Raw genomic sequence first — 21,180 nt, 5'->3', positions numbered from 1 at the left:
CACCCAATCCACAAACACTATAATATATTGGCGTCATTCTTTATACAGACCTTCCGTCACTCCGTCCTACGTATTGCTATACAGTACCGGTATGTCAATCACATTTATTTATTAATATACAGAAACCCAGCCTAAAACCCCAAACAGCAAGCAATGCAGATGTAGAAGCACGGTGGCTAAGAAAAACTCCCCATAAAGGCAGGAACCTCGGAAGAAACCTAGAGGTCATCTTCTGGCTGTGCCAGGTGAAGATTAGAAGAGTACATGGCAATTAAGACCAGATTGTTCTTCAAGATGTTCAAACGTTTATAGATGACCAGCAGGGTCAAATAATAATCACAGTGTTTGTAGAGGGTGCAACAGGTCAGTACCACAGAGTAAATGTCAGTTGGCTTTTCATAGCCGAGCATTCAGAGGTTGAGACAGCAGGTGTGGTAGAGTGAGAGAGTCCAAAACAGCAGGTCTGGGACAAGGTAGCACATCCGGTGAACAGGTCAGGATTGCGTAGCCGCAGGCAGAACAGTTGAAACTGGAGCAGGAGCACGACCAGGTGGACTGGGGACAGTCAGGAGTCATCAGGCCAGGTAGTACTGAGGCATGGTTCTAGGGCTCAGGTACTCCAGGCGGGAGAGAGAATTAGAGGGAGCATACTTAAATTCACACAGGACACCAGATAAGACAGGAGAATTACACCAGATATAACAGACTGACCCTAGTCCCCCGGCACATAGACTTTTGAAGCGTAGATACTGGAGGCTGAGACGGGGGGGTCGGGGGACACTGTGGCCCTGTCCGACAATACCCCCGGACGGGGCCAACCGGACAGGGCAAACCAGGAAGGATATAACCCCACTCACTGCCAAAGCACAGCCCCCACACCAATAGAGGGATATCAACAGACCACCAACTTACTACCCTAAGACAATGCTGAGTATAGCCTATGAAGATCTCCTCCACCGCACGAGCCCGAGGGGGTGCACAACGGGACAGGAAGATCACGTCAGTGACTCAACCCTCCTAGGGATGGCATGGAAGAGCACTAGTAAGCCAGTGACCCAGCCCCGTAATAGGGTCAGAGGCATAGCATCCCAGTGGAGAGAGGGGAGCCAGGCAGAGACAGCAAGGGTGGTTTGTCGCTCCAGTGCCTTGCCATTCACATTCACACCCCTGGGACAGACTACACTCAATCATAGGACCTACTGAAGAGATGGATAGCCAGACCATTCCATAAAATTTGAGCTCTATAGGAGAAAGTCCTGCCTCCAGCTGTTTGCTTAGAAATTCTAGAGACAATAAGGAGGCCTGCGTCTTGTGACCATAGTGGACGTGTAGGTATGTACGGCAGGACCAAATCGGAGAGATAGGTAGGAGCAAGCCCATGTAATGCTTTGTAGGTTAGCAGTAAAACCTTGAAATCAACCCTAGCCTTAACAGGAAGCAGAGGCTAGCACTGGAGTAATGTGATCAAACTGTTGGGTTCTAGTCAATATTCTAGCAGCCGTGTTTAGCACTAACTGAAGTTTATTTAGTGCTTTATCCGGCTAGATGGAGAGTAGAGGATTGCGGTAGTCTAATCTAGAAGTGTCAAAAGCATGAATTCGTTTTTCGGCATCATTTTTGACAAAAAGTTTAGGATTTTTGCAATGTTATGAAGATGGAAAAAAGTTGTCCTTGAAATATTCTTGATATGTTCGTCAAAAGAGAAATCCGGGTCGACAGTAACCTACATGTCCTTGTGCATCTGGGACAGTGTCTGTACAGTGTAATAATTTTCAATAGGATTTGTAGGTCAATGGTCGTTTCCTTACGTCATGTCACTAATCCTCATTGTGTCTGAAGCAGGAGTGAAGGTTGGACAAATATTTGTACCTTTTTTTGGCCCTGGACCAGATTCTGGTAACTTTGTGAAAATGCCCAGGTTTTCCACAAATCCTGGTTGGAGGATTCAGGATTTCCTGCTTATTCCCTGCTGATTCTAGGAATCTTCCAACTGGGATTTCTGGAAATCCTGGAAATGTAGTAATAGTTACAGAGAGGAAACAAGCATGCCACCTCTCCCCAGTGAGAGTGGGAGGTTCTCATCTAATGTTGTTGTTGGGAGAGAAGACCCAGTCGTTTCACTATTAAGTCATAGCTACCCACACTGCAATATCTTCTATAGCAGGGCTGTTCAGTTCCGAGCTTCAAAATCTGTAGTACTGCTGGCGTTTCATTCTTCCCCTCTTAACAGGGATTGATGACCTGAACACAGCAGGGTAGTGTGCAGTACGGCACACCGAAGCGAAACATTTTACAATTGAATATATTCAGTTGTAAAACTGACTAGGTATCCCCCTTTCCTTTTCCTTTCTTCTGAGACGTTTCTCTTACCCTAGCACCACTAGATTTTCCATATGCTTGTTTTTTTCTCTTATCTCAGTGTCATCATAAATCAGATGATTTATAAACTCCCCCTGCACAGAACTGTAAACTTTATTTTGTTATTAGTGTGGGTTTGACTGACTGGTTAGTTTTTTGTACAGGCACAGTTCACCGACTCGATTAAGCATGAAATCATTTACTTTTCACTTTTTTATTTTAATATGAAATGTTTCGGTTTAAGTTTTAGGATGAATGCCAGTAGCATGAAAGTAGGTACAGGAATTTCTTCTTTTGCATCATACAGTCCAGGATTTTGCATTTTTTGTGATATTTGTGATCGAAAATGCTTGATTTTGCTGCGTAAGTTCAGACATTTTGCATGACAATATGTTGGTTAAGAGGGGTTCAGGGTAACGGGACCATGTGACTGTCTGCCAGTAGGTGATTTTGTCAAATCTCTTGTGAAAATTAGCTCACGAGGGTAAAGGATTGTTGATGTGAGGCTCGATTGAACCATATTATGCAGTAAATGTCCAGTGATTGGTTGAAATTGCAAGCCCTCTATGTACTGTGGTGATGATAATATAGTGATGATTTGACAGTTTTATGCGGAAATAGTTGTGATTGGTCAAATTTGCGGGGAATTGTTGATTTTGCTAAAGAGAATTGTGATTGCAGAATCCTGGAGGGACTGATGATAGACTATATTTCATTTCACCTAAGACTTGAGAATCATTTAGTGCATCCATTTACTGTTTGTCCACTGACTCGTTTGTGTTCTTTTGACTCTGCAGGAGAACCCGTACCTGTGCAGTGACGAGTGTGACGCCTCCAACCCGGACCTGGCCCACCCTCCTCAGCTGATGCAGGACCGCGAGCACACCGGCCGCATCACCTACTGGCAGACAGTCACATGGGCCCGTTATCCAGAACCCCTCTTGGCCAACATCTCCCTAGCCTGGAACAAGAGCCTGGAGCTGACGGACGACATCGCCATTACCTTTGAGTACGGCCGCCCCACAATAATGGTGCTGGACAAGTCCATGGACCACGGCCGCACCTGGCAGCCCTACCAGTTCTACGCTGACGATTGTCTCGAGTCCTTTAACATGGCACCAAAGCGTGTCCCCGACCTATCGCCTGCAAATATTACCCTTGTCATCTGCACTGAGCAGTTCTCACGCTGGGTGGGATCGAAGAATGATAAGAACGTAAAGTTCGAGGTTCGGGAGCGTTTCGCAGTGTTCGCCGGGCCGAGGTTGCTCAACATGGACAGCTTGTACACCCGTATGGAGAGCATGAAGGGCCTGAGGGAATTCTTTACCTTCACTAACCTCAGGCTGAGGCTGCTCAGGCCGGCTCTGGGGGGAACCTACATGCAGAGGGACAACCTGCTCAAGTACTTTTACGCTATCTCCAACATCGAGGTGCCCGCAAGGTAAGATTGTGTTACTATTAAAATGCTATAGAGAACAGCGTCACGCTCAGTACGGCGGAGACTTTCAAACAGAGTGAAACGGGGACGTACGACCTGAACTTGTCCATTTTCTGATGCAAATGTTCTGCTACGTTCTACTACGGTTTGCTCTCCGCTGAGCACGACTAAGGCGTTTTATAGAGAGATGTGTTGGCTGCTGTGGTAAATGAGTTTACTTCAAGGTTCATACACTGAAAATAGGTCAAACCCCTGAAACACATGTTAGTTTTTTTGGTTTTGAACGCTACTCTTATTGTTAGTTTAAAAAGCTATAATTAAATCACTGTTACATTCATACACACTTTCACACTCCCCAACATACATAACCACACTAATCCTAGGTATTTTACACTGACCCTCTGTCACTCCCTGTGCATGGATCCTAGTACTGTCGCTGTCATTGGTCTACTAAGTCGTGATGATGAACGACACTAACACATGGCCTCGGTGGTCTTAACATAAACCTGTGTCCACATCTACTGTAGCGCCGTGGTGCCGGGCAGGAACTGGGAACCTCTTACACGGCAACTTTGTGACAGGGAGAGATGGCTTTCGCTGTTGCACCGCCTGCTTAGCATCAACAAGCCATTTCTCCCACCTCTCAAAATTATTATTCCAATCAAAATAGCAGGGTGACATTTGAATGGTATTTAACAGCCACATTGGAATGGAGGGAGGAGGGGAGGAGAAGAGAAGGGGGATGGAAGTGTGTAGCGTTAAAAGTAAGAAACGGGTGAGTGAGGGATTGTGTTGAGGAAGTGTTGGTTGACAGAGGTGATGAGAGGAGTAGAGGGGTGTTTGAGGTCTTGAGTGGATACTGACACAGCACTCCAGCCCCCAGGTAGCTCTGCCACCCCCCAGCCTGTGGTTAGAAGCAGGAGCAGGCCTGGAGGTATTGATCACAGACACTTTTCATGCTTAGCATGGAGATGCAGAGGGAAAAGCTGAGCGAGCGATAGAAAGGTGTAAAGAGGGGAGGGATATACCATTTCCCATGGTTGGGCTTGGAGTTTTTCCTGACCACAAATAGCCTAGATGTATAGCCTAGAGTATCGTGGTTACTTTCTGGTCACTTGGTCAGGAATAACTCCTGACCCTATCTCCCAAACCCAACAACCCAGCCCAAGCCCCTTTGCCCAATACTTAACTTACCAACGTTGCGCAATTTCCCCTAATCAAATACAATACCTCTATCAGTCGTTTTGTGATTTCTCGCTCGAGCAATAGCTAATGAACAACCGTATTGCCTAAGTTGCTTTGCATAAAAGCGTCTGCTAGCTAAATGTCCATATAATATTATAATTTCCTTACCTACAGAACATACCTCATCGCTCAGTCTCTCCCTTTACATCCGGATCGAGAAAGAAGCTATAACTGCACAATACTGACTATGCTGCTGCATCCGGTTACAAGGGGACCCAAATAGCTCCCATAGAAATGACTGACGCCTGACGTCTTCCTCCATCCCCACCCACACCCCCAGTAACATAATCACTGATCAATGCTGTTATTCTGGGATGCCTGGGGGAGGGATTGAGGGAAGGAATGAGGGAATATTGGGTGATTGTCAATGTTCCCTCGGGACAATAGGGCTGAGCCATCTCATCTCATATTTGGATTTCCCAACTGCTCGGGGAAACATTTTAATAATGAATATTTACCCCCGTTGCGGAGGCACCGCTGGAACCGCTCGCACTGAAATTGGTTTTATATTATAAAAGACTAAATGGCGTGCTTCTTAGTCCAGGTCGCCACAGTAAGGACATAGGGTGGTGATATCGACAGAGGGGAGAGGTAGAGAGTCCTTTCCTGAAGGGCTCGTGTGGCCCCTGCACTCCCCACTCCTGGCCCCTTCAGCAGCAGCTCAGTGACTGAACACTAAACAGTGAAAGGTAATAATCAGTAATTTAACTCAATGAGGTGAGAGAAAGCAACGGGTAATCCTAACCCTATAGGCCATTAAGTGCCGATGCAGGAGAGGAGGAGAGATTGTGTGGGGGGGGGGATTTTAGATCTGTGGATGTGCCGGAAGTTTGGAATCATTTAGCAACCTGGATGGGAGACAAGGTTGTTGGAGATCATACAGGGTAGAGAACAGTACAGGGATGGAGGGATGAAGAGGAGGGGGACAGAGGATAGAGAAGGGGACAAGGAGGGAGAGAGAGAGAGAAGAGAGAATTGGGGAGGGACAAGGAGAATGACAGAGAATAGAGAGATGGAGGGATGATGAGGAGGGGGACAGTGAAGAGAGATTAGGGTGTCGAAATTGGAGAGAGGTTTAGCAAGGTGGTGGAGGGACAGAGGGGTTGGGATATTTGGATAGATTGATTCTGATTGTTCCATTTCCCCTCAAGGATTGTAGAACTGTCTGTTTATGTATTTTTCTGTTCTTCACTAATTATAGGTCTATATTCCCCAAGAGATTAAATTATTTCCATACTATTCAGGTACTGTACATACACCTTGCTTGGTCATACTGTATTTATCAGGTCCTATTAGAAACTGCGCTATTCCTTTGTTGTTGAGGGGACACGGTAAAAGAAGCACCATCTCAATTAAATGGAGAGAAAGCCCTAAATTCCACATAATCATTTAGTATTTATTAGGATCCCCATTAGCTGCTGCAGCTACTCTTTCTGCGCAGCTACTCTTCCAGCTGTCCAAACAGGAATAAAACATCACAACTAAACAGCCTACTAAATAAATGAAATAATACATCATACAATACATTGTAACATTATTACTCTATTATTATAACATGTAGAATACTACAATAATAGTGTGTGTGCGTATTTACATCAGTGAAATCCGATTCAGCGCGAAATCTCACTGTATGACCGGAACTCTGACTCTCTCTCTCTCCCCTCTTCATCTCCCCATCTGTCACTGGCTATCCAGAGCTATGGAGTGGAGAGGGGGGGGAGGCCGCTGCTACCAGCGACCATTCTAGACTGTATAATGTATTTGGATTAGGACTGTGCACAGACATGGATTGGGCCTTTCTAATGGAATAGGCAGCAGGTCGTTGAGTGAGTCTGTATAATGGAATCAATGTTCCGGCTTAGAGTCATACAGGAAGAATAGAAAGAGCCACCTAAGTGGATTATAGGCCCAAGACCGAAAGCCCTGCAGTGGCCAGAGACGGATGAGGATGAGGGCAATGAGGGTGAAGACCTACATTTGTCTCCCTGGTAATCTGACAGAAAGCATAAGGCAGGGCGTCAGTCTGTTAAAAGGCACACAGAGGGGGACTTTTTCCTGTCACAAAGACACCTGCACTGTGAGCTAATGCATAGTGTAAACAAAATTATATCTGCAGTGCGATTTATGTTGTAGCATTTCTTTTTATCAATTACAATGAGGAGAAACTTAAATATAACCGCAGATTTACGGAGCATTTACACTATACAAGCAGCACTTGCCTAGCCACGCTAGCATCGCCCTCATGTGGGTGCTAGCAAGCAAGCTAGTGCTACGTATCAACAGCCATTGTCAGACAATCCAGTAGGGGTTGGAAGCTATTGTGATCATCAATTGGTCATTTGCGTCATGATATTGCAGAGTTTATTTTTTTTAAATAATGTTCAGCTTTCCCCAACTTTAGTGCAAGTTTAGCTTTCTCGCCTATGCTCGCATCGCTCAACGGTTCCCCCGACCACTTTGCTTCTCTCACTTTCCTTTTAATTGAAAGTGAATGGCTTCCGATATTTCACCACGTGATGCCCCTTCCTAGTTTAAATGGCCAATTAGTTAAAGCGCCGTACACGCGCAACAAGCACTGCAATCGCGAGGTATAGTATTCTACCATTATTTTGAATGTTGCAGTGCGTTAGTTCACAGCGCAGCTGTTTAAGCAAATGAAAATGTTGCCCAAAGACTTTCTTAGTTGCGTTTGAACAGGCCCATTCCCAAGTTGAGGGAACCACTCTTCTTTTTAATGTATTTTTTTCTTTACTTTCTCAACACGTTGGAGACACCTCAAACTACCTCAAATCAAATGACCATTCGAAGTTAATGCTAATGAGTGGGAGTAGTGTTTTTCAGATGAACATGTTGTATCGTGCTTGTTTGGCGTGTTTGTCTCTTGGCCATGTGTATCTCCCTGTGATACCTGGGCCCCCTGCTGAGTGAGATAATGTGCTGAGAGCTCTTGGCTCCCTCAGTCTCCTTCTACCCAGCTGTTGGGGCTGGTAGGGCGGAAACGGGTGGAGTTAGGGTTCTGCAAGTTTGAGAGAGTGGGGGGGTGGTAGGGCTGAGGGTTATAACAGGTGGGGCTACGCCTGGGGTACTACAAGTTTAGTGGACGGGGGGGTAGGGATGGAATGGGTGAGGCTTCCTTGATTTGAGGGATATTTCTTGTTTTATTTCTTTTCTTTTTTACAATTTGCAATTGTTTATGCCGATCTAAAATAAGACATAAATCTGCAATGATTTAGGCTAGAAACAAGCTGTAAAATGCCAGAGGAAGATGCGACATTCAGAAGCTAAGCTACAACCTTCTAAAGTTGAAAAGTCTAAGTAATTGGGCTTTGCTTGTATACAATGTGTGACTCTGTCGCTATCAATTGATCAAATCACTTTCTGTAAAATAGAATGTGTAATTAAATTGAGCTTTCATATGAACTAAGGGCTGTCTGGGTGGGAGGGGAGGGGGGGGCTTAACATTACCTTCATGGCTCAAAGACAGTACATCTGAGTATTGCAGATAGGACTGTATTTGTTTAACAGGCAAGGTCTGTGTCAACTTTGTGTGATAGGAAGTTATGTGTGACATTCAAGAGCTCTGTGTGAGGTACATATGTGGGTGACAGATAAGACTGTGTGACAGGTAAGGCTATGTGACAGGTAGGTTTGTATGTATTATGTGAAAATGACAGGTTGTTAGTGCCAAGTAGTGAGTCATTTTTGGTCTCAAAGCTCTGTCTACTTTACCTCCTGTGGAGAATGAACGATAGCTGCTAGCTAACCCTTTGTTGTTTCTCTGTTTCACAGCACTCTTTTTTTTAGGACTTGATTATCAATGTTATTGGTACTTTGACTTTGGAAACTGCCACACTGACTGGGTTTTGAATTATGCCAAAGTTTTCTTTGGTGTCCTTTATCTTGTGAAGGTGAGGGGAGAGGAGGTAGAAACCCATAGAGGGAGGGAGAGAGGGAGGGAGAGGGGATGATAGATGATGAACCTCTAGTATAGAAGCATGGGACTGGGCTGTGTGATTTTGTGTTGAATTATGGTGTGTGTGAAGCTTTGTAAGTGTTCTCCAACACACAGCTGCCTACATGGTGAGGGAGTAGCATTCCACCTCCAAAACTGATAATGAGGTTGTACGTGACGGCAGTTCCACCAAAAATATGTTAAGATATCAGGTAATAGCACTGCATCGCAGTGTTAGCTGTGCCACCAGAGACTCTGGGTTCGCGCCCAGGCTCTGTTGCAGCTGGCCGCGACCGGGAGGTCCGTGGGGCGAGGCACAATTGGCCTAGCGTCGTCCGGGTTAGGGAGGGTTTGGCCGGTAGGGATGTCCTTGTCTCATCGCGCACCAGCGACCCCTGTGGCGGGCCTGGCGCAGTGCGCGCTAACCGAGGTGGCCAGGTGCACGGTGTTTCCTCTGACACATTGGTGCGGCTGGCTTCCGGGTTGGAGGAGCGCTGTGTTAAGAAGCAGTGCGGCTTGGTTGGGTTGTGTTTCGGAGGACGCATGGCTTTCGACCTTCGTCTCTCCCGAGCCCGTACGGGAGTTGTAGCGATGAGACAAGATAGTAATTACTAACAATTGGATACGACGAACTTGGGGTATATATAAAAAAAATTAAAAAAAGATATCAGGTAATAAATTGAAGTTAACACAATGATTTCTGGATATCTGATCTCATATCATACCACTTTTTTAAAATTTTCTGTTGATAAATCTTTTAGCATTTCCAACTAGGAAATGCAAACATACTGTATCGTACGTGTGAGAAGTGTCTTGAAGATACATTCTACACATGCATTAATGCAGATAAGATGGAACCATTCTAGCCAATGAGAGGGCAGATACGAGTGTGAACCACAGTCACAATTCTGATATAAAGTTTTTTTTTTTTTAAGTTGCCGAAATTCCACGTGTCTCCATTTATATCAGTGCATTCCTAACAACCTAAACCATTACGAAACTTCCGCTTGATCAAATATACCTCACGTAACAAATTAGCAACAACAAAAAATATGTTGACCAAATTCGACACTGTCATTGAACTCTGTACAAAATTCCTCACTTCATGGTTTTATTTTCGTGGACAGATTTTGTGCGGAGTAAACCCATGGCCTGCCCGCTCATTAGACAGGATTAGGGCTGATAGATTGACAAGGGCGGCATTTTCTGAGCTAAACTAACCAAGACGCACCTCCAACAACAACACATAAAACCTCAGACAATTCTGCCTAAAAACAATGACAATTTCTCTCAACCAGTGGCATATGGGCGTTTTAGGTGAGCGCAGATGCTGAACATTGATAGCAGTGCCCACTTTGTCAAAGGCAGGGAGGCAAATTACTGTGCTTGTGCATTCCAAGCGCGCCTCTCCAGGGTCCTGTTGGAGAGACGCATCTCTGCAGCGCTCCAGCAACGTTGCTTCAAAAACATAATCTAGCAATGTAGCAAATACAGGATATGGTAGAAAGAGTATGTGGCCTGTTTTGTAGCCTACAGTCTGGAGATAAATGTATGACTATGTAATGAGACGACCACTTTTTACACCATGCAGCTTTCTCCGATCAAATAGCCTAACCTAAATGGCGCTCAATCAAATCTAAAATATCCTGTCATGTTAACAAAAACCATATCATAAAAACAGGACAGGTCCAAGTGAAATTGACATGCTTTTAAATTTACATCAGTAAGCACGGACTGATGCTGACGCCTTTTGGATGTCTTTTGGTGCAGTTCCAAACCGGCCTTGATTTCAACATCCATGGACTTTGGTTTTTGGTCTGGACCAAATCTGAACCAATCCTAGGCTTTCGATGTTTGGTTCCGATTTGGTGTAGTCCAGACCGGGATTGATTTCAACGTCCACAGACATAGATTTTTGGTCCGGTCCAGACCAAATCTGATCCAATCATAGGCTTTCGATGGTTCAGATTTTGACCTGTCTGGACCAGCCTTGATTTGGCCCAAACATTGAAATCTATAAATGACTTATTTTCAACTTTCATTCAGAACCCGAAAATGTACCTGATTTCAATGTCCGGAAAATACGTCTTTTTTAACGTCTAGAAAATATGCCTTTTCAACGTCTTGGAAAATATGTCTTTTAGACATAATTTTGCTTAATGGAACTATTCTAGTTTTGCAGGGGGTGGCATTTTTTTGGTCTTGCCTATGGTGGCAGAAGGGCAAGGATTGGCCCTGAGTAAACCCTGTGGCTTTCCACGCCCCTTATATGTTACCTCAGGCAAGCTCCTCCCCTCAGAGGTTAACTTCCTGCTAGAGAGACAGCTTTCTCTCAGAAAACGGATCACTCTTTATATCATTCATGAGAGGGCTCTTCGGGAAAAGAAAGACCTGCAGAAAGGAGAGGAAGGGGAACGAAGCGGCAATGAGGTGTCATTCTTCCTCTCATATGCAGTGATTTATGACACAGCGGTTGTAACTGATTTGATAATCATTGTTTATTTCCCCTCCAAGGCAGGAGAAAGTATGAAGTCAGCATTTTTTATTTTTATGTTTGTTTTTTTGTTTCACTGGTATGCTTTCTTCTCCTCTTTCAGTGAATCTTGCTTTCTTCTCTATGCTTCACGCACACACTTACACACACACACACACGCGCACCCCCCTTCTTCCTTAAATATCATTTTAAATTCACTAACACAATACATAAGAAGAATTGTGAGCTGAAGCGCTTCTTCAGTCCCAGTTGTAGCGCATTGACCCAAGGCTTACAGTACTTTAGGGACAACTTGATCCAGTCAAGTTTTGTGATCAGCAGGTTGATAGTTGGAAGTAGCCACCCCATCTTGACATTGGTTTCAGCCTGCAGGATGTTGATGGCCTTTACGACTGGGCTCATGGTGGCAGCATACTCTGTGAGGAAGGCGAATTCAACTGGATTGAACCAGTGAATTTAAAAAAAAAAAATTAAAAATGTTTCCTTACCTACAAAAGGGGACCACTAACCATTTCACCTGATTTAACTACAGTAATCAATGGCTGGATGAGTAGTTGACTCAATTATAGAGTTGGGCTACAATATGGGAAAGTTATTAGTCCCCAAGCAAAAGGTCAGGAAACACTGTGACAGATTTAGACGTTTTCAAGACCTTACATTATGATAAAATAATACATAATTCCTACTTGCATTGGAACCTCGAGGTCTGTGCAGAGAACTCTGATGGCCGCCTCGCCTTTGTCTTTGATGATCCTCAGGAGTCTTTCTACAGCCGTGAACCAGGAGTTCCACCTTGTAGCATTCCGGCGCAGCAGCTGGTCGTTGCAAGTATCTTCAACGGTTTCGGCTGCAAGTGTAGATATCCCACATTTGTTTCAAAGTGCTTGACACTTGCCGAATGTTGAACAGGACACTTTTTTTGTAAGCTTCACTGCATGTTGCTTTCAGGGCATCAACTGTACATACTAAGTTGAGTAGGTGGCAAGCACAACACTGGTGCTTCGGCAGCTGGTACTCAAAACCATCATCTTCATTCAGGATCGTTGCCACATCAACAAACTCCACTTCTTCAATCTCCTCTTGTTCCTCTTCACCATCGTCCTCTCCTGGCGGAGCTGCTTCACCACCTCCCACTGCTTCGACTGCCTCATTGTTTTCATCTTTTCCAAAAACTTGGAACGCTTTCAAGAAGTTAGAGCCATTGTCTGTTGTTCTCATAATCTTACTCCGGATTTCGAACTCCGAATGGATGTCATTTAGGGCGCCTGCCAACACATCAAAGGTGTGCGATCCTCTCAACCGTTTATAGGCCAGGGCTGCAGAGCATCTGTTGAGACTGTCAGGGTCTATCCAATGGGCTGTAACACCAATGAAGCTCCATCTTCTTGCAGACCAGCAGTCGGTGGTGGTGGCAATGTGGTCAACTCTGATCATGGCCTCAGTCACATTCTTAATTTCCTTGGATGCTTCATCAATCCTGGAGCATAGTGTGAGCCTTGATATTATCTTTGAGTTAGGCTGCAGATCCTGCACAAACACTCAGCGAATGGTTAGAGCCCTTGGACCACATACTTCACCATCCATCTTCCTCTTGATCACATTCCAGAGGTTTTCAATAGGGTTCAGGTCTGGAGATTGGGCTGACCATGACAGGGTCTTGATCTGGTGGTCCTCCACCAACACCTTGATTTTCTTGGCTGTGTAGCATGGAGCATTGTCTTGCTGGAAAAAACAATCCTCAGAGTTGGGGAACATTGTCAGAGCAGAAGGAAGCAAGTTTTCTTCCAGGACAACCTTGTACGTGGCTTGATTCATCCTTCACAAAAACAAATTTGCCCGATTCCAGCCTTGCTGAACCACCCCCAGATCCTCACCGATCCTTCACCAAATTTCACAGTGGGTGCGAGACCTGGAGAGGCCTACAAGCCACCATGTCTCGCAACCACTGTGAAATTTGGTGCAGGACCGGTGATTGAAAACCTTTGGTCACAAGCCATCAAACAAAGCCGAGCTGCTTGAATTTTCAATTGTCAGTAGTTTATAGAATAAAGCAAAAATGTTCATTTTACCCAAACACACATACCTAGAAATAGTAAAATCAAAAGTAAGTCAGTATCTGGTGTGGCCACCAGCTGTGGCCACCAGAACTGCAGTGCATAGACTGCACCAGATTGGCCAGTTCTTGCTGTGAGATACCCGGACATCTCTGGGGGGAATGGCCCTAGCCCTCACCCTCCGATCCAACAGGTCCCATACGTGCTCAATGGGATTGAGATCCGGGCTCTTCGCTGGCCATGGCAGAACACTGACATTCCTGTCTTGCAGGAAATCACGCACAGAACGAGCAGTATGGCTGGAGGCATTGTCATGCTGGAAGGTCATGTCAGGATGAGCCTGCAGGAAGGGTACCACATGAGGGTGGAGGACGTCTTCCCTGTAACGCACAGCGTTGAGATTGCCTGCAATGACAATAAGCTCAGTCCGATGATGCTGTTACACACCGCCCCAGACCATGACGGACCCTTCTCCTCCAAATCGATCCCGCTCCAGAGTACAGGCCTTGGTGTAACGCTCATTCCTTCGACAATAAACGTGAATCCGACCATCACCCCTGGGTGAGACAAAACCATAACTCATCAGTGAAGAGCACTTTTTCCCTGTCCTGTCTGGTCCAGCGACGGTGGGTTTGTGCCCATAGGCGACGTTGTTGCCGGTGATGTCTGGTGAGGACCTGCCTTACAACAGGCTACAAGCCCTCAGTCCAGCCTCTCTCAGCCTATTGCGGACAGTCTGAGCACTGATGGAGGGATTGTGTGTTCCTGGTGTAACTCGGGCATTTGTTGTTGCCATCCTGTACCTGTCCTGCAGGTGTGATGTTCGGATGTACCAATCCTGTGCAGGTGTTGTTACACGTGGTCTGCCATTGCGAGGACGATCAGCTGTCCGTCCTGTCTCCTTGTAGCGCTGTCTTAAGCGTCTCACAGTACGAACATTGCAGTTTCTTGCCCTGGCAACATCTGCATGCCTCCTTGCAGCATGCCTAAGGCACGTTCACGCAGATGAGCAGGGATCCTGGGAATCTTTCCTTTGGTGTTTTTCAGAGTCAGCAGAAAGGCCTCTTTAGTGTCATATCTGTGACCTTAATTGCCTACCGTTTTTAAGCTGTTAGTGTCTTAACGACCGTTCCACAGGTGCATGTTCATTAATTGTTTATGGTTCATTGAACAAGCATGGGAAAGTGTTTTAACCCTTTACAATGAAGATCTGTGAAGTTATTTGGATTTTTACGAATTATCTTTGAAAGACAGGCCGTCTTTCCCTGATAAAGGGCCTTTTTTTTTTGTTGCTGAGTTTACTTGAGCAGGGGTGGAAAGAGTACTGTATAATCCTACTCAAGTAGAAGTACTGTTACTTTAATGAAATTATAATCAAGTAGGAGTAAAAGTACTGGTGTAAAAAAACTACTCAAGTAAAAAGTAGCACATTTAAAAAGTACTCAGAGGAAAAGTTACTAAGATACTTCTAAAATAATTTGCTATTTGAATTTTGATGGTTATTTTTTTTCTCTTTTTACACGAATGGATGTTCATGTGAAAAGGGTTTGGCAATTGAATGCAAGCTTCACAATCAAATTAATATAAAAAAATGTACTTTTCTATATACTACTGTATATGTAATATTGTTTACATGTAATGCTCGACAGGCTAAATGTTCCATAAAACACCCAAAAATAAGCAAAAAGATTAGATCCAGCACAGTTGATTTTAATATTAAATCTTCACAAATACAAAATGCTCAAAAGTAATTTTTTTTGGTGTAACTACCTATCGAACACTTAACTCACTTCACTTCTCTCTGAATTCAGTTCCAGTAGGAGCTGCTTTTCTAAGTTAATTGAGTCTACCCCGGCTCGCTTTGCAGTGAAGAACAGTCCAGCACACCTAAAAAGATGCTCACAGGCGGCAGATGCAGACAGGCCTGCGTTGAGTTTGAGGGACAACGTCTTTATGTACGGAAACAAATGAAGTAAATCCATTTTGTCCGATGGACTAGCAAGATACCCATCCAGCTCCCCTGTACCTTCTGACCGTTTGGTTGTCAGTGATGAGAAGAAATCCTCTTCATCAGATGAATGCTGCCTTAGATGCTCAGTCTCGTCCTGTGTGATTGTGTCAAGATGATTCTTCAGGTATGGCAAACTTGTACATTGGAAACAACACAACAATCACATATTCGGTGTTTCAGCAAACTCTGTTGTATGTGGCTGGCAACATAATCATATTATTGACATTGCAATAGCTCGAACACAGACTTCCGCACTTGTTATTCTCAGATACTGAGATTGATTTGAGTTGTTCAAATAGATTCAGACCTAACAAATTCTCTAATGTTGAGGTGAGTCCGTGTCTGGCTGTACCTAAAAACAAAGGTCATTGTCCAGCACTTGTAATGCAACTTAAATAATGAAAAAAAAATAAAAACAACAAAAAACAATCGAAGAAAATACTCAAAGACCAAAAGATATCATCATATGGACAATGAGGTTAAAACCTTTTGGAGTAAAGAAATCATACCGGCTGTGATGACATTGGCTTTGTCAGTCCAAGACGTCTTGAACTTTGGCAGAAGGATTGCAGCAGCAATAAGCTGTGGGTCCTCCATCATTTCTCAAAGCACTTTTGGAGACCGTTCTGAATGGCTTCGATAAATGGTAGGCATATTTGTCAAGATGCTTCCAGCCTTTTGAAGTTTTGTTTTTAGTAAGAAGATCACTGGCAGCAGCCACCCCATATGCGTGTTGGTCTCAGACTAGAATGTTCAAAGCTGAGACCAAAGGCTTCATCACTTTGCTGTACTCATTCAAGAAGGACATTTCTGCCGGGCTCAGCCTGAAAGATAAGTTAAGTTAAATGTAATACATCTTAGAATCCTAACATTTCATGGACAATAAATATTACTGTAATAGGAAAACATTACATTGATTCAAAGAATGGCTACTCACATTTTCACTTTTAATTTTTCACACACTTCTTATGGCATCCTCCTCCTTCTCTTGTATGATACGTGTGATCCTCTCCACAGCCAGGTAAGTTGAGTTCCAACGTATTTGATTTGGACGGATAAACTGCAGTTTGCATTCATTCTCTACAACTTCAGCAGCTGAGGTTGACCGGCTCGTTTTATTCCACATGGCTTGGTATTTGGCAAAAGACCACCTGGACAACCTTTTGTAGCTATCACAATTTTTCTGCCAACGCAGAATCTGTTGTTGCAATGAGGTTCAGCAGGTGACATGCACACCATTGATGCTGAGTGAGTTGATATTCTAGGCCACTGTCATTTTCCAGGATGGAATAGGTGTCTTGGTATTCAACCTGCTCTGCTGGCTCTTCAGCATCTGAGTCTCGGTCTGCTGACTCGACTGCCTAGCTCTGCTCACCAAAAACATTGAATGCTTTGATGAAGTTTGATCCACTGTCGGTTGTGGTTCTTACCACTCCCTCTGATCCTGTATGCACAGTGGATGTCATTGAGGGCACCTGCAAGCACATCAAATGTGTGGGAACCTCTCAATCTCTTGCAAGCGAGTGCAGGAGAACGTCTCACCAGAGTTTCTTCATCTATCCAGTGACATTTGACCCCGATGTAACTCCTTTGATAAGCTGTCCAACAATCAGTGGTGGTGGCAACATAATTTACCCTGCCAAGGTGTGCCATAACTGTCTTCTTCATGTGTTTTGCAGCTTTGTGTATTCTTGAACGAACAGTAGGTCTGGAGATGACTTTGCATTGAGGATGCAGGGTGGTTACCAAATTTTTGTTCGACCACATAGAATGGCTGTTGGCCCTCACAGATCAAATTAATGACAAACTTGTCAACGGTTGCCTGCCTGTGAGACGCACCTGGCTCCTCCCACTGCCATCATTTCAGACATCTTTGCTTGCTTGCAAGTTGAAATGGTGTTTGATAGTTCCATAGTTAATTTGTTTGTGGTTGCAGAGGTGAGCATATTGTAGTTTATCTTTAAAGGATGTTTCCTCTGTGGACAAAATGTATATAGCCTGACCAGTTTGGTTTTATACAAATTTGCTTAAACCAGCACAATGTGCAATCTGTAAGTATTGCATATTGACAAACTTTGTAAACGGCTAAAAGTCAATCTCGGCTTCCTCTATAGAAACAGGACATGTTTGTCCTCTACAAATAGAAGACAAATTGTGCAAGCTACTTTTATGTCTGTTATAGATTATGGGGATATTATTTACATGCATGCTACGGCATCAACACTTAAATCGCTGGATGCTACTTATCATTGCGTACTTAGGTTTATTACGGGTGCTAGCTACAGAACTCACCACTGTGTTTTATATCAAAATGTTGGTTGGAATTCGCTGTCCGTGAGACGAGAACAACATGCTCTCGTGTTTGTCTATAAAGCAGTTCTGAATAAACTACCTTCTTATTTATCATCACTCATCAATATTATAATTATAATTCCTAAAACCAGGTCTCAAGCATGGATTACACTTGAGGCCCATGCGATTTCCACAGAGTTGGGTATGGCTGCCTTTTCCTGTTATGCTCCTTGCCTATGGAATAGCCTGCAGACTAAACTTAAACTTCAGACTCTTGTCCCTCTTGCCCATTTTAAATATTTATTGGAGGATTTTTATTTTTGTATTGCTTGTAACTGTTTCGGGTAATGCAAGTTCTTGTGCTGTTAGTAGAATAACCTATGTGTAAATGTAATCTGTTGCTGTATTATTTTGTGTTATCTGTTATTTTGTTTGTCTTGTGTAGTTTCTTAATCATTGTGCCTAAACTGTATGTGTAAACATGTATATGCAGGGCCCAGCTGTAAAAGAGACCTTGGTCTCAGTCTGTGTTCCTTGTTGAAATAAAAGTATTAAAAAAATCAATTGGGCAATGACAATTTTTGTTTTGGCTCTGTAGTCCAGCACATTGGATTTTTAAAAGATACAATGACAATGGGGTTCAAGTGCAGACTGTCAGCTATAAGGTGTTTTTATTCATATCAAATGAACTACTTAGAAATTACAGCATGTTTTGAAAAATGTCACTGTTCAAATACATACGGATGTTAGGGAATATTGTTCTTTCTTTTCCCCAGTTATAAGAACTATAGTTTTACCAAACACGATTTTTGGCTATTATTCGAAACTCCGTGATCCAGCTAGGTAATAAGCAAGCAAAAAAAATAATGCACATACAGCTTCGTAAGAAGCATTTCAAGGTCCTGGAGTGTCTTTGGAGGGAGTTGAAAGTCAGTGTTGCCCAGCAACAGCCCCAAAACATCACTGCTCTAGAGGAGATCCGCATGGAGGAATGGGCCAAAATACCAGCAACAGTGTGTGAAAACCTTGTGAAGACTTACAGAAAACGTTTGACCTCTGTCATTGCCATCAAAGGGTATATAACAAAGTATTGAGATAAACTTTTGTTATTGACCAAATACTTCCACCATAATTTGCAAATAAATTCATTAAAAATCCTACAATGTGATTTTCTGGATTTCTTTTTCTCATTCTGTCTGTCATAGTTGAAGTGTACCTATGATGAAAATTACAGGCCTCTCTCATCTTTTTAAGTGGGAGAACTTGCACAATTGGTGGCTGACTAAATACTTTTTTGCCGCACTGTACCTAAAAATCCCAGGTCTCAAAATTATTTATTTATCTTCACAAGTTCATTCATTTCACTTTTAGCTATCCCCAACAACTTAGATTATTGGGATGGCTAGCCATGATGTCAATGCGGTAGTAGCCCACACTACAGTTTATAGTTCCATCAGCTGTGTATAGACGTTGGTCAGGGTTAGCTTCTAACTATCTAGCAACAGGATGAGATAGCTAACGTTTGCATTATGCTACAGATTGAATGCAACTGGCTAGTAGCAACACTTTGTTAGCTACATAGCCTACACAACAAACGCCATTCATGGCGATAAAATATATTCATAACTTTTTGTACCATTTCCTCACGTTTTGACGCAGTGTTTGTAGGCAGCCACCTCCATCTTTGGTAAGCAGAGCATACATTCCATAATAACACTGTCTCCTCTTCTCTGCTTGAAGCTGAAGTGTTCTTTGAGATGTGGCCAGGGATTTCCTTCCTCATGGTCTTCAGAAGACCCGGCCACTGTCTCTGTGTTTGTCTGTATTGTCTCCTGAACCTGCTCCATCTCGTTAGGCTCCATTTATTTTTTTTATTGATTAGGAACCCTTTTTTTCATGGCATGTAGCTACCTTTTATTTTACTGTTAGAAAATCCTGCTACCGATCGTCATTTGGTTTGCATACACAGCCACTCCATGGGAAACAAACGCGCACTGCGTTGGGCCAAGCTGGTGGATTATTTAGCTACTGTGGGTATATCTAGACATTGTAATTGCACCTATAATTTACTGTTGTTTAGTTTGAGGTTTGTGCCATCGTTCTTCTACCTTTTTACAGCTTTGAACAGGAGGCACAACTGGCACACTGAGCTGGGAGAAGTAAGTTGTCTGGAAGAGCAGTGCATGATTGCAAAGAAGTACCTGCTACACATGTGCAATGGTGATGGGTGAGGATGACAGGCTCAGAATTCCAAAGCATAATCTAAATAGATCGCAGAGCAAAAAAATATGTGATTGGAGGGGTCCAGAGAAACCAAGGTAGGAGTTGCCCCCCCTGATTCCTGTCCATTGTGCTGAAATTGCAACATGTCTATAGGGCTGCATGCCTATCGAATCGATGATAGCCTTTCTGTGGTGCCAGGGCTTAGCTTTGCTGTAGCTAATGGATACATTTTTATTGGTAGGCCTATTTGGGCGTTAAGCCTAAGCCTAACATTTCCCGATGCTATACACGGTGTCACAATGCTGCCATTTCTAGACTGCTAGCTGGTGGCAATAATGTAATTACTTGTTCAGTCATTAAAGTTGGAAATTCAAACAATGCAGAATGTCAAATAAATGTTCGATGCAACAGCATACCAATAGATATTTTTTAAATATTCAGTACCAGTGAAAAGTTTGGACACACCTACTCATTAAAGGGTTGTTCTTTATTTTTAATATTTCCTACATTGTAGAATAATAGTGAAGACATCAAAACTATGAAATAACACCTATGGAAGCATGTAGTAATCAAAAAAGTGTTAAACAAATCAAAATATTTTTTATATTTGAGATTCTTAAAAGTAGCCACCCTTTGCCTTGACAGCTTTGCACAATTGTGGTGTTCTCTCAACCAAAGGACAGATTTCCACCGGTCCATAGACAAGAACCAAGAGTGAAAATACGTTTTTTGACCAAAGAAACTAAGATTGGATGCAAACATCAACTGAATGCTTTCCAAATAATGTTCAGTACATTTGAATAAATAAAAAAATTCTTCATACAATTCAGTTATTACATTTCCAGTTTCAACTTTCGCATACAATATTTTTTTTCTTTATTCACTTTTTTCTTTTGAACTCAAATTGGCTCCATACAGCCCATCCGCCCACCCACCTGCACTGTGCCTAACCTAGAAGCTGTTGAGAAGGGGGGGTTCTCTTGATACCGTGATGCGTGCCTTTAAAGCTGAGATGTATGCTGGGAATTGGAAGTGGGGGAACATGAGGAGGAGTGGAGTTTGTGGTCATGACTGGCCTGGAGGATCAGTTTACAACGGATCACGGTTCTACAG

The 21,180-nt window shown here is 43.5% G+C and overlaps 1 protein-coding gene across 1 annotated transcript in view; it reads left to right on the top strand.

Moving 5' to 3' along the window:
• LOC139551698 (netrin-G2-like) overlaps positions 1 to 21,180 on the top strand; it is a 147,476-nt gene that overhangs the window by 25,156 nt on the left and 101,140 nt on the right. The window contains exon 3 of the mRNA XM_071362964.1: positions 3,156 to 3,799. Within this exon, the coding sequence (XP_071219065.1) occupies positions 3,156 to 3,799 (644 nt within the window). The remainder of the gene's footprint in view (positions 1 to 3,155; positions 3,800 to 21,180) is intronic.

The sequence above is a fragment of the Salvelinus alpinus genome, chromosome 24, assembly GCF_045679555.1.
Source record: "Salvelinus alpinus chromosome 24, SLU_Salpinus.1, whole genome shotgun sequence".
Lineage (NCBI taxonomy): Eukaryota > Metazoa > Chordata > Actinopteri > Salmoniformes > Salmonidae > Salvelinus > Salvelinus alpinus.
Note: the sequence above shows the minus strand (reverse complement) of the source record. Positions and strands in the feature narration are given on the sequence as shown.